Source organism: Mytilus galloprovincialis, chromosome 1 (assembly GCF_965363235.1).
Source record: "Mytilus galloprovincialis chromosome 1, xbMytGall1.hap1.1, whole genome shotgun sequence".
Taxonomy (NCBI): domain Eukaryota; kingdom Metazoa; phylum Mollusca; class Bivalvia; order Mytilida; family Mytilidae; genus Mytilus; species Mytilus galloprovincialis.
Window position 1 is genome coordinate 18,994,863 of NC_134838.1, and position 14,858 is coordinate 19,009,720.

Consider the following 14,858-nt stretch of genomic DNA (forward strand, 5'->3'; position numbering starts at 1 on the left):
AAACAGAAAAGTCAACAGCGGGAAGACATCCGGGAAAAACGTCTGGTGCGCCAGAAAACGAGTTAGAGAAGGAGCATAGGCTGCAGAACACTACAAGGACCAAGACACCCCTATCCAATTTATCAAAATCAAACTTTCTAATAAAATTGAATATTACAACAATTATAACAACAAAGGGATACATATTTTCAAATTAGTCTATATTTTAGTGCACTTTTGCCAACAGAGTCCATCTCGGATCATCTCTTTTCCTTGTAATTGAATATTACAGGATGCAACTTCTCGAGAAGAGTAAAGAACTGTTTCTACCTCTCACAAAAAAAAAAACTTCGTTTGAGAAAAAAATATATTAGGGGAAAAGAGAACTTTTGAATAGTAGTTTGGCCAGAGACATATTACGATATTCCCGTGCTTGCATTTCCTATCATGATTTTCTTGATAGAGGGTCGCTGTTCACAAGGAAGCTATTAAACCAAGAGTTCCAAATGGTGAAGTTGAAAACATCCCTTCGTAAATTTTACGGACGCCATCACGAGTTGGTTGACCGTTATGGAATAACCGTTTCACAAATGATATCGGATATGTTCCTGACGTCGTAACTACAACCCCTTCCCTTTCACGAATGTGACCTACCGAGTTAGACTATTTATCGAATTTGTTATAACATAAACAACAAGATGGGTGCCACATGTGGAGCAGGATCTGCTTACCCTTCCGGAGCACCTGAGATCACCTCTAGTTTTTTGGTGGGGTTCGTGTTGTTTATTCTTTAGTTTTCTATGTTGTGTCATGTGTGCTGTTGTTTGTTTGTCTTTTTCATTTTTAGCCATGGTGTTGTCAGTTTGTTTTAGATTTATGAGTTTGACTGTCCCTTTGGTATCTTTCGTCTCTCTTTTATATGTCTCTGGTTTGACCTAATTTCCAATTCAACCATAATAAATGATTGAGTTTAATCATGATATATTATCGCCGGTGTAGACTGTACTTTCAATGATACCAAACCTAATTCGACATAGGAACAGTATATATATCATATTTTCCCTCCGGTTTATATGATTCGTTCATCCTATATTGACTCTTAAATTTCAAGAGTCTATCTAAAAATGATATATATATATATATATATAAACGAGTCTAAATTGAAAACTACGTTCAAACCTATGATTGCGTTGGATAAAAACTATATATATAGTTGTTTGACTAACAAGTCGAACAACTGATGTTCTTTAACCCTGCTGACTGCCATTGGCGATTGCCAAATAAAATTGATCACAAGATGTAAAAAATGGATCTTAATATAAGTTTAATACTAAACGATCAAAACGGTATTTGGAAGGCCATATGAAAAGTACCTTCATTTTTAGATAGACTCTTGAATTTTAAGAGTCAATATAGGATGAACGAATCATATAAACCGGAGGGAAAATATGATACAAGCCCAAACGAAAAAATATAAACGAGTCTAAATTGAAAACTACGTATATATATATATTGCCAAACACCCTAAATTATCCAAGATCTTTCCCAATCCTCCTGTCTTAGCTTTTCGGAGACCAGCAAGTCTCAAAGACTTATTTGTTAGAGCTGACGTCTCCTCAAATACAAGTTGTTCAATTGCAGGATGGTGCAAGTCATTTGGTAACAGACGTTGTCTGACTTGTCAACATGCAAATACTTAATACTCAAACATTTACTTGCCACTCGACTGGGTCTGTGTACACTATATTTTGCAATGTAACTTGCAAAACCCAGAATGTTGTATACCTCCTTCAGTGTCGATGTGGCATGCAGTATGTTGGCGAGACAGAGCAGCCATTCAACAAACGCATGAATGGTCATCGAAGTGACTACACTTGCAAGCCCGACCTACCCGTAAGTCGTCATTTGAGATCACCTGGGCACACACAAGCTGATCTCAAAAACCTTGCCATCATATTGACACCGTATGTTTGTGGCATAAATTCGTGGCCACAAGTTAATTTTTTCTGTTTAGTATTAAATTTATATTAAGATCCATTTTGTTACATCTTGTGATCAATTTTATTTGGCAATCGCCAATGGCAGTCGGCAGGGTTAAAGAATATCAGTTGTTCGACCTGTTAGTCAAATGCGTTTTGTTTAAATATACTTTTTCATTTTTTTTGGTCTTTTGGAAAATGTTGTTTGTGCTGTTTTTAGACCCTTCTACAACGAAATTTGTTTTACATGCACACGTATAAAAATTTCGGTTTTTATCCAACGCAATCATAGGTTTGAAGTTGTTTTCAATTTAGACTCGTATATATATATATATATGTTCCTGTTATATACTATCAAAAAAAAAGAACAACAAAGAAAAAACAAACAAAATTTTCATATTTTTTTTAATCTTCAAAATCACGATTTTTAAAAATATTTTTCCTCTTTTCTGTCTAGTCTTTTAATTTGTTTTCGCTGATTATTACAAATCATTGTATAAAATCAGATGCCCATTCCAAGAAAATTTTTTATTCCAATAAGTAAATTCTTGAACCAACGAGTTACGTGTAACCGACACACTACAGTTACTGAGTCAGCGTGTGTCCTTAACAACTATTGAGGCAACATGTAGCTGACTCAACGACTGATTCAACGTGTGGTCGTAACAACTATCGAGACGACATGTACCTGTAAACAACTATTGAATCATCGTGTGGCTGTTACAACTATTGAGGCAACTGTGAACATATGAAACAACTATTGAGGCAAGATGTACCCGTAAACAACTATTGAATCAACGTGTGGCCGTTACAACTATTAAGGCAACATGTGTCCGTAACAACTATTGGATTGAAACGTGTGTCCGTACAGGCGCGTAGCAACCCGTACGCAAAAACGCAGTTGCGTACACATCGAAAATTTGACAAAAATAAAAATATGGTAAATCTAGTTTGAATAAAACTTAAGTAATATAATTAATTATAAAGTGTTATAAAAATATGTTAATAGTCACTTTGTAACTATATTCCGTTCCGGAAACTAGTTTTCTCTTTACATTTTCGGGACCAGCATCGTGATTGTGCTGCTGATGCAAACAATTAAAATAGCTGAGTCCTCGGGGTTTCACAATACAATACGTGCGTCTACTATGCCTCCTTACCCTGACATCTTTTCTGAAGATTTCAAAATGACTGATGAAATAAAACGTGATGTGCTATTAAGGGTAATATTTTTGCAACCTATTCGCCGTTTTTTTTTACGATCAACGTGTTTTTTACTTTTTTATTTTATGTTCGGTCGTACAAGATGGGTGCCTCGATCATTTTAAAATTATACGTGTCTCGAGATTAAAAGTGCTTATTCTCCATGTGCAAAATTCAAAGTGCTTGTTTTCCTTGCTTTGTAAAAATAAAAGACTCGTTTTTGGAAGTTGATAAAAAGAACTCGGATTTAGTTTGAAGCTTTTCCTTGTGGATTTTGGGACTTCAAAAGTATTTATATACAAATGTATAGTTAAAGGTTTCCAAACTATGATGTAATAAACAAGATTTATACCCGGGCATCTTTAAAATACTTAACATATAATATGCATGTATGTCGGTCTGATCGGCAACGATAGAACACTCTCAGGGGCGGATTTAGGAGGGGGCAGGGGGCCCGAGCCCCCCTTTTTTGGGGAAAAAATGGTTGCTTATATAGGGAATCATTGAAGCGTGACTGGAGCGGGCCCCCTCTTAGGTCAGTCAGTGGGCCCCCATTTATGAAAATTTCTGGATCCGCCACTGACTCTTTCAGTACCATGAGACGACTAAAGAAATACAATGAAATCCATTCGTTTATCTGGGCTTGTTCTATTAAAAACATACCACGAAAAACAAATTTCAACAGACACGGTTTTGGATAACTGGAAAGGAAAGGATCATTGACTTTCAGAACTAACTTTGAGAATTAAAAGCTAAAAGAAAGACTGCTTGTTCTCTTATAAAATAAAACAGAGAAATGTGATTCGATTTATTTATGTATTTTCTCAATAAAAAAAATACCCTTTAAGGCTTAGAAATTTGGATTTTCTCAGTGAATGTATAGTGGGTTGAGACTGATAAGGTAGCAATTAAAATATATAGTGGTGGCACTATATATTTTAATTGTTCCCTAATATATAAATAGGCTCTACCCACTACACATTAGAAGTTTTTTTTCTCTATTTTTTTCAAAAGTTGACTTGTTACTCATGAAAATAAGATTTCTGTGAGGTCATTTTCAGTCCCAGGAAATCGCGAGAATGCAGGATTTTGCACCATTTACTCTAGAGCTTCTTGAGGCCTTGAGCGGCCCCCAGACCCCTCGCCGTATGACTTCTTTCCCCGGCATTGCGTACACATCATATTGGCCTAGCTACGCCCCTGCCGTAACAACAATTATTATACTTCAAGAGTTTTTTTCCTATATAAAATAAATGAAATAGTTGTGCTATTTCATTCTAAAGACAATTTGCCAGTTAATAGTTTCAAAGACTATTGCCCCGGTTAATAGTTTCATAATCATCTTTCCTGTACTTTTCCATGCTTATTTTTCATTGGACGATAATGATGTCATTGACTACTCTGCTTGGTTACGTATGCTTTGCAACGTCAAACTCACTCGTATATTGTAAACGGTGGAATCTGTTTGTTTTGATTGTAATTTCACTTACAAGAAGCAATTATAAAAGAGAAAGAAAATCTTCATGGAAATTTTTTAAAAGATCTAAAATATAGTACCTTATTCATAATATGGGTTCGCTCTCCGTATATTAAAAGTGAATTTGCGTTTGGTGTACTTTAACTAGGATTTATAATAAGCACGGAAAGTTTAACACAAGTATTTGTAGTCTTGATTGAAATTAATGAAATATTTATAAATACAAAACGAATTATAAAAAAAGTAAAGTTCATCATGTGCATGTAAAGTTATGTCACATTTTTTCTTTCTTTCAGATAAGATATATACACTTTTAGAAAATTAGTTATTTGGTATATAAAAACACTTAATGGCTGTGTTGTTCAGTATAATAAAACACCTAATGACTAGTTGTGCGGGTAATAGCAAGTTTGTTGTCCCTTCGCATACCAACTATTGCTCTCGGCTTTGCCTCGAGCAATAGTTGGTACCTCAGGGACAACAAACTTGCTATTACCCTCACACCCAGTCAATAGGTGTATATTATTGAGTCAACTTGTGGCTGATACAACTATTGAATCAACGTGCACATGTGGTCCTAACAACTATTGAATCAACGTGTGGCCGTAACAACTATTGAATCAACGTGTGGTCCTAACAACTATTGAATCAACGTGTGGTCCTAACAACTATTGAATCAACGTGTGGTCCTAACAACTATTGAATCAACGTGTGGTCCTAACAACTATTGAATCAACGTGTGGTCCTAACAACTATTGAATCAACGTGTGGCCGTAACAACTATTGAATCAACGTGTGGTCCTAACAACTATTGAGGCAGCATGTAGCTGTAAACAACTATTGAGGCAGCTTGTGTCCGTAACAAGTCAACAACTACTTTAAGTCATTGTGTGGCTGATAAAACTATTGAATAAACGTGTGGCCGTAACAGCTATTGAGGCAACATTTGACCGAGACAACTATCGAGACAACATGGGGCTGTAACAACTTTTAGGGTAACATGCATGTGGTCGAAAAAACTTATGAGTCAACATGTGCCCGTAATAATGATGGAGTCAACGTGGGGCTGTTACAAATATTGAGGCATCATGATGATGTGACCGTATAAATGATGTTAATGATGCACTTTCATAGTCTGATTACATTTTCATTTTCAAAGTTTTTATTCTGAATTTTAAATCTTGTTTTGACAACTTGACGTTAAAATAAAGATCTCAAAAAATCTTAGAACTGGAAAAAAAAAACACCTTACATTAAATCTTTTAATTTAAATGTCAGATAGTTCAAAAAGTTAAAAAAAAATAAATAAATAAAAATAAAAATAACTGCGATACACCGCAGTCTGGATTTTGGGAGGATACACATCTTTAAAAAGAAATGAACCATTGAATACGATATTAATTGCCGTTACTTACTGGGTCTATAGAAAATGCTCCTCGAAGATGATAATCAAATTCAGAATTATTATTTTCAAAATCGCCTGGATAGTCTATATGCGTTGCATCGTTCAGCTGACACACATGAGCTTCTTGATCAAAATTAAAAGATGCACACCTTTTGTTTTGAAAGCATTCCATTGCACACTGAGTAACTAAATGTTTTGTCGTAAATTCCGAGATAATATGGCCGTTTAGTTTCTTCCTCGGATGTGAAAACGTTTCATTTCTCGAAAACTTGTAAATTTGCCCATTACAATAAGTTGACATAAAAAATAATATACATATAGTTAATCTACCGCCGGCCATTGCTTCATTCAGACTAAAAATGGTAAACTAGTAGCAAATCGGTAGAAAACTTATAGAGGTATAAATAATAAATAAAGTTACGTTTGTTACCTTGTATAGTCTTTTTTGCAGGTAATTATTGCTTATAATTTGCGTGTTTAGGGTGATAACATAGACAATCTGGGACTAATTAAATAACAAAAGATTGATTGAATAGATAAGAAGTAACACACCTGGTCCCAGGCTAATTCATCCCTTGAATATTTCATTTTGTTTTATAACTTATTTATTTCTAATTTCAACAGCAAAAAAATAAATCAAGACTAGACTATAGGAACATGAAGATGTGGTATGAGTGCAAATGAGACAACTCTTTTAATTCCAGAAGACCAGTTGAAGGAATAGCAGATCTAGAAAATTTATGAGCCCACTGACTACCTGAGAAGAGACCCGATGATCATTCAGTCATGGTTCAGTGATTCCCTAAATAAAAACTTTGAAAAAAAAAAAACTGTTCTCACTGCGGATTTTGTGTCATGGATGGATTCAACACCACATCTTTTCTCTTCTATTCCAGTTTATATTTTTCTATTTATATATTTTATTGTAAATATTAAAAGATGTCTGCGTTTTCGATAAGGAATTTAATAAAAAAAAAAAACCATACATAAATAAATTTCGTTATAGCAACTATAAGAACAGAAAAAATGCATCAACAAGATCATTAAAGACCGATACAAGTCGACTATCATATATCCGTAATTGAATCATTTCTTTTCCGACACGGCTTTAATATTAATAAAGATATTTCCGGTTGGAAAAGTGACAACGTTAATTTTAAAAACCCTAAACGACCGGCCCTAAATGTTCTAAAATTGTCGGTTTCATGTCTGAATGGTGTTTACTATGTCAACCACCCCCTGGTTTCATTTACAGCCAACTGTTCTGATCAATGGCAACTTTGTGACAAATCAAACAGTTATAGAAAATCCACACTATTACAGAGATTTTCTTTATGACACTTACACATATAATATTCACTTATTTGTACGTGATATGTTTCTGTTTATTATTTCAAAATATTCTTTACAACTTTTACAATCCAAAAAAAAAAAAAAACATGTGGTGAATCTCTAAAGTCGAGTGCACCTTCCAGGTGCACTTTTGGAAGGTGCACTTGAATATGACAACTTGTTTACTTCGTTTGATCTATCTGTATTTCAAAACTTGTTAAAAGAGAAACATTTGCTAGCAGTCAAGTATTCACTATAAAGTGCTAAATTGTCAAATACAAGTATGCAAATGGAAAGGCTGTAGATTTTCTATAAAAAATTTAATAGTTTTATGTTAACAGTGTAAAAACAAAAAGGTTCATAATTCTTATCTCCAAAGTCAAAGGCTTTTTACAAATAATTAACATTCACAACCTATCCCAGGGCTGTTGTCAAACTAATTTGTAGATATCTGTACCTTGTTCTTGATTGAAGGCTCAATCCTAATATGAGGTAGGAACTAGCAGTTGACAGTGGCGGATCCCAAAATTTTCATAGGGGGGCCCACTGACTGCCTAAGAGGGGGCACACTTCTGTCATGCTTCAGTGATTCCCTATATAATCAACTAAGTTTTTCCAAGAAAAGGGGGGGGGGGGCAGGCCCCTTGTAAAGCCCTCTAAATCCGCCTCTGGTTGAGTCCGTCAAGCTCTGGAAAGGTTTTATTGGTTACAATTATTATTATTGTCCCATCCATACAATCATACTGTTCAGAAATCAGAAATACATGGTATTTGTGAATTCAAATGCTACATGAAGATGTTTTAGGAAAAATCCTTTAAAAAAAACAAATTGAAAGAAGACAATAATTATATATTCTTAGAGTTATTTTTTTTCTTCATATATTATCCAAAAACTTACAAGTCGTCTATATTTTTACTGTTGAGGCACTTTTATAAATAATTATATAAAAAAAATAGAAAAATGTACATGTGATATGTCTGCCACAATGAGACATCTCTCCACCAGTTACCAGATGACATAGAGGTTTACAACTATAGGTCACCGTACAGATTTCAACAATGAGCAAATCCCATAACTCATTGTAACCTATAAAACAATTCAAATGAGAAAACTAATTGCATAATTTTATTCACAAAACTATAAATGAAAAACAAGTATTAGGTACAGCAACACACTTATTTACATAATTTCAGATGCAGATGAAGCCAATATGAATATTCTTTATGAACAGATGATAAATAAACAAACATTTTATTTAAGGTAATATCAAATACTTTTACTATCACATTCAAAGACTTTCTACCTGTTCCTCTTCATTTAGAAGGTCAATATAAAGGGAGATGATTCATCTCTATCCCAAGTCACGATATTGGCTGAGGATTGATGGGCACAAATTTCATCAATAAACATTAAAGCATGAAATTATCTCTCTCTCTCTCTCTGAATGTGTTTCAAAACTTCTTTGGGTTTGTTTTTTTTTATAGATAGAAAAAACAAAGGAGTCATTTGAAAAACAGAAGTCAAATGAAAACAAACAATGCCATGACAAAGAATAAAAGAAGGACAGAACAAACAACAATAACAAAACATTTTATAATATTCTTCACATGTGTCTTGACTTGAGAATACACCTTATCACTATTCCCGACTGACCTGAGAATCTGTCCTGCTTGAACAATTGTCGTCATACAACAATCACTTTTCCGTTGTGGCGTCAGATATTTTGTATTGTGACGTCAAAATTTTACTGGAACCTGTGTGATGTCCAGTAATGGCAGACAAATAGCTATTAGGTGTATATATATATGGGTCTGAAGACCATCACACTTCCCAATTTTAGGTCTCTTGATTTTTTTCTTTTGCTATGTTAAACCTATGTGGTATTATTTGTTGAACATCCACTATAAAGTGTCTGATTTTGACCAAAGGAATTCTCATAAAGCTTTTCTGAAAGAAACTTTCTAATAACCATCCTTTCAAAGTGCTCACATCATTTCCGTAGATGAATGGATCTAGACAAGACACCTGTCGACAATTCACCTTTATCCAAATTAGTAAATCAAACTACTACAACTGTCTAATAGCAGATAAACTAACAGGTCATGTTTTGGTGACAACAATGGAAGCCCTGGCGTAGAAAATTAATGATTAGAAGTTAATGATTCTGTGGGTCACCTGTCCTACAAGAAAAGTGGTCAAGCATAATGTGACTCCCACCTTGTTGCCTTCCCCTCGTCAGATTATATTGTTCACATGAAGAAGTTGTTGATGCTACAAATTGATTCTAATCCTGTGTTAAATCTCTCTATTATAGAAAAGAGGTTTAACAATGTGGAGAAAGTTTACAAGATTTGGATAATTTGACGAGCTACAATGATTTCAGTCAAAGAAAGTATAGCAGATTGATCAGAGACAGATATTTATGGTAAATATTATTAATGATTTTTTTAAGTTTACAAAATCTTCAAAATAAGTTAAAATTACCTTGAAGCTAAATAGAAATGTTCATATCTTTTAAGTGTATGTTGATTATTACGATGTCTGTAATATATTATGTTTGTAAGATGCGCTACAATGGCAAATTATATTTTTTGTTTATTTGTTTAATTTATTTATTTGATTGTTTTCTTTTTTAAACATCAGGATAGACTTGTTATACACAGTAACATATAGACTGAAAAGTTAAACTTATAACATCAGAGGTTGAATAGGAAAAGATTATAGGTAAATATTTTTTTTTTTAATTGATATCAATTATTATTATTTATTTCTTCTATGAATTAAAAGGTATTGTTACTTTTAAGAATAAATATAGTTTACTGGGCAAAATTTTATTACAGATTTGACAATAGTGTCTATCGCTAAAAAAAAAAAAAAATTTCGTTGCTAAAATTTCCATATTCAGGATACAGGTATATACTTCTGTGTAGGGTTTATTCAGATATATGGACTTTAAGATTGCAGATATAGATATACTAATATGGTCCTGTTCATCATGTAACAGTTGACTTATATTATCTCAAACTCTTTTGTCTCAAAATTCCTGTGATGATCATATGAGACTGAAATTAAAATGCCTGTTCAAATCAAAAGATTTGAATTATTTTACCCCTGATGCATGCATCTCAAAATTCCCGTTATCTTTTCTGCCTGTTCCATTATAAAATAATAAAAGTCTGAAGTAATTAACAATATGTTCACATCATCGCCTTCAAAGAAACAGGCAATCCTTTGTGTATGTACAAATGTAGAAATGATAAAAAGTGATAAAACCATAATATCATAATTGTTTTTGGCACTCATATTTATTATGTATTCTAAGATGTCATCTTCCTTAGCTCTTGAGGGAGTGGATCGTAACCCTTTGTTAGCGAAGATGCTAAGATGTTGATTATGTCTGTAAACAAATTTTACTCTTTCCATCACTAGTGCATTAGAAAAGTGATGAAACCACAGTCTGATAATGACTTGAATAAAAAAAACAATGTTGCTTTATACCTGATAGGGATATTTACTTTATGCACAGCATTTAGGAGCCTTTATTGTTAGTATGGCTAATTGAAACATAAATTTTAAGGGTATGATCATGAACTTTTCCTTCTGATCTTAGTTCATGAACTCATTTTTAAAGGCCTTAAAGGGACCATCATAAAAGAATTGTCTTGTCTTATTTCTTTTATAGGATGCTGCCTCATAAAAAATTCCCATCATATTTCTGTGTTGAGAATACCAGAGTTATAATCATTTGCTGATTTGAATACAGCAAAAAGTTAAATTTTTGAAAAGGTTTTTGTCAATACTTGAAAGAAAGAAAGAAAAAAAAAACATTATTCTATGAATGACAATTCATCAAAATGTAATATTAAGCTTTGTTGTATCAACCATGTGCAGATTGATCAGTATATTAAAATAATAGTTTTAACTTTAAGATGAATTTTGCCTTTTTCATTTGTCATTTTGCAGGTTAAAAAATCTTTCCATTGTTTAATAAGATTTGGAGTTATTTCCCTTTGACTGATTTTTTTTTAACATGTCTGAAATAATTGCCAATATTAAGTGCACTCCAACACATAACATTTATAACATAATGCATTGTAATTGCAAAATATTGAAAATTTAATCTTTATGTGCATTTTATCAGTTTTTCATGCAATTTGTATGTTGTATGGTGATAACTGTAGAAATTATCATTCAAATTATTAAGCTATTATCAGACAAGATGTACTACCCTAACTCCATGAAGCTAAAACTGTTTGAAGATGGAAAATCTGTATGGTGAACAGATAAACTTGCCTCTTTGGGGATAAATTATTAGATTTCTAATCAATTTTTGACAGTTTTTAAGTAATTTTGCTTCATTCTTTTAGTCTGCTGAGAGCTGTTACACAGGTGATAAAAAGCTCTTTGCAGATTGAAAAGAAATTTAAATTTTGTGAATTTTGTAAGGTTCTGCTTAACCAATTTTCAATCCCATGTCTGTTTAGGTTGATTCATTGCCTAACAACTGTCGAGGAACAATCTTTGCCAAAATTAAACATTAAACTGGGTATTTTTTTGTCTGTTATGTCTTCATGTGCCATTATTCATCTTTCAGATAAAAATTTGAGATATGTTTTTCAAGAAATGAAATGAAGGTTTTATGATTAGGCTGTCATTTTATATCTATGAATTATGAGTTCTTGCATTTAAAAAGCATGCCTTACTCCAGGAGTTCTTTCTGTAGGAGGATCACATAGCTAAATACTTTAATTGAACAATTTACCACTTGCACTAAAAGTGAAATAATCATAAATAAAATCTTTTCTTTTTAGAAATTGGCTAGACAATTTGTAGAAAGAGGTGTTCCAGTGTAGAAGGTGAACACAGGTACATGTATTTAACTTTTCAATAGTAAACAGCATAATATCCTGTTCTTAAGATGAAAATTCAGTAATTTATATTATGAACATTGAAACCAAAATTACTACCACACAACTGATTATAGCCACAAAAATCACAAAAAAAACAGCCCACATAATGAATGCTGCTACTAAAAGAACAAACCCATTAAAACAGAGACATTGCTGATTTCTTTTAAAAATCACATTGAGCACCACCATCTTAATTCTGGACTACTGGAATTCAACAAAAAAAATCATATTTACATCTTAGGAGAAGAATTTGATAACTATTTGGTGGATGAGTTTTAATGATGGTTTTAATAGAACTCTGCTTTATAAAGTGTAAATTTATAAAATATTTAATAAATCAAGAATTAAAAAAAAAAAAATGAAGAAATGTTCCATCTGTTGAACAGTGTTAATACTATTTAGGTTAATCAGCTTCTTGTGTTGACTGAATTCTAAGCATTTCTATTCCTCTTTGAAGCTTGAAATGGCTGAATATCACATTGCTTTTGTAAATGTGTTATTTATAATTTCTGAAAGTTAAAGCATTTTATGTCATTTAGAAAACCTATTGATTACATTATTAGAAAGTATTTTATGTTTGTAATTAAATATTAAATCTCAACTTCTGTGCCTTGCTGTCCTGTTGTGCTGTAGAACAAATCGACAAACGTAGGGTGCTGTCTCCTGCACATTGATGCCGTTATAGAGGAAATAATGCAATTTGGTTTATGCATCAATAAATTTCAATAGATTTTATGGAGATTTTGCTTTACTGATTCGATGTAAGGTATTTTTTACCGTATTCTCTTTCAGTTCTTTGTTAGGCTTGAAAGCGATGATTCATTATATTATTTGTATGAGAAAACAATTATTTTGATATTTCCACACAGCTACAAATTAAACCATTCTGCACTCTAACAAATTGTTAGCTACCACCTGATAATTTTAAAAAATCTGGTTTTATGACAAAAAAATTTCTTGAAAATAATATAATCGTCCTGAAATATTTTATTCTTTATTTCATCACCATTTCTAGGGGAGGATCCAGGATTTTTGAAAGATTGGTGTAATATGATAGAAGTGAAGTTATATTGCCAAATGTAGCATGGCAAATAATAATTTTTGGATGATATTCTGCTCAAAATAGCTCAAAACAAACTTGAAGTAAAGGTAAACCTCTTGAATTGCTGTTTGTTAAAGTCACCTCACTGCAACTTGAAGATCTGCTACTGATTTCCCTCTTCAAATGTTAACCATAAAACAATAAATGAAAATTTGTTTTATTTTGTGTAAGAATAGAGAGCTGCAACTCCAAAATATATTCTCAAGTCATGAACATTTCAGTATAACTTATGATCAATATTAGTCCTAAGATTTTTTGTGAAAAGAGCCCCAGGCTAAATGAATAGTCCACCATTAATAAGAAAATTATCCTGCTTGTTTGAATTGTCTTGGTGTTGAAAATGAAGTATGCTTGCTTCAAAAATGTAGAATTAACTGATATAACCTGTTTTTACATCGAGATGACCCTGAGGTCATTCCGATGTATTGCTATCGCCTTAATTTTCATTATGCAAATTAGTTTTGGGTTTTCAACCGATCTATAAAAATTATACATCCGCAGACATTATCTAGTGCGAAAGAACATTTCTTATCGCTTGTTTTAAATTCATTTTTTCAATGGATACTCCTAAAAATATTTTTTTTAAAACACAAATTAATAATATGAAAATGTTTTGTCGTTAGATAAATATATAAAGTAAAAAATCATTGATAATATCAATTCACACATACAGAAAAATTGTGTAACAGCTTGTGGAAGAATATCTCAAGAACGTTTTGCCACACTCCCTGCAAGGACCGGTAACTCTGTAATTATTTTTGCTGGAAAATATGAACGGCTTCTTAAATCCAATGTTTTAGAAAAATCGATTTTTTTTTACAGAAGAGTGTTCACCATGCACTTGCACTATATTAGTATAATAATCCCAGGTATACTGATTTGTATCTCTACAATATAACAGTTATTACGGTGGGGTTGAATTTCCTGTCATTTATTCATCATCCACGCACGAACTTGTCTCGAAAAAAATATATCTCTGTACATTAACCTCAGTTTCAGGTAAAGAGATGTGATCTTTTTCTGTGACATGTGCTTTTGACAATCTACAAGGACTTGTCATCCCATGTTCAGTACCTCAGTACTATGATTACTGATGTGACATTAAGCAATCGTCAATCAATCAACCAAATGTAGAATAAGACTGCATTTTTTTCTAACCCGAAATTTTGTCATCGATGACTTTTGTTTAGTAAACCTTAAGCTGCTAGAAACAAATACATCGTTTAACAAACTTTATCAACCCCGCATAGTCAGAAAGAAATAGATTACACTCACGCACTGTAAACAAACAGGTAAAAGTGCGGGAAATAAATAACCAGGACTTTGCGAAAACAACATGTGCTCGTAATTGACAGATTCAGAAACAAATTTTTCGTAAACACGTCTCAACGATACGATCAACGACTACACGACTATTTTGCGCGTACATCATTTATGTGAACGATGTGAACGTTGACCAAATAATGTAAG

At 32.6% G+C, this 14,858-nt stretch overlaps 2 protein-coding genes across 2 annotated transcripts in view; one reads left to right on the forward strand and one right to left on the reverse strand.

Moving 5' to 3' along the window:
- The window catches only part of LOC143068235 (SCO-spondin-like), a 65,150-nt gene extending 58,769 nt beyond the window's left edge, over nt 1-6,381 (reverse strand). Inside the window, exon 1 of the mRNA XM_076242136.1 lies at nt 6,054-6,381. Within this exon, the coding sequence (XP_076098251.1) occupies nt 6,054-6,344 (291 nt within the window). The 5' untranslated portion in view covers nt 6,345-6,381. The remainder of the gene's footprint in view (nt 1-6,053) is intronic.
- Nucleotides 6,382-9,687: 3,306 nt separating this feature from the next.
- Nucleotides 9,688-14,858, forward strand: part of LOC143068244 (tyrosine-protein kinase transmembrane receptor Ror-like) — a 168,233-nt gene continuing 163,062 nt past the window's right edge. The window contains exons 1-3 of the mRNA XM_076242149.1: nt 9,688-9,801; nt 10,020-10,100; nt 12,188-12,242. The gene's annotated coding sequence lies outside the window, so the exon portion shown is untranslated. The remainder of the gene's footprint in view (nt 9,802-10,019; nt 10,101-12,187; nt 12,243-14,858) is intronic.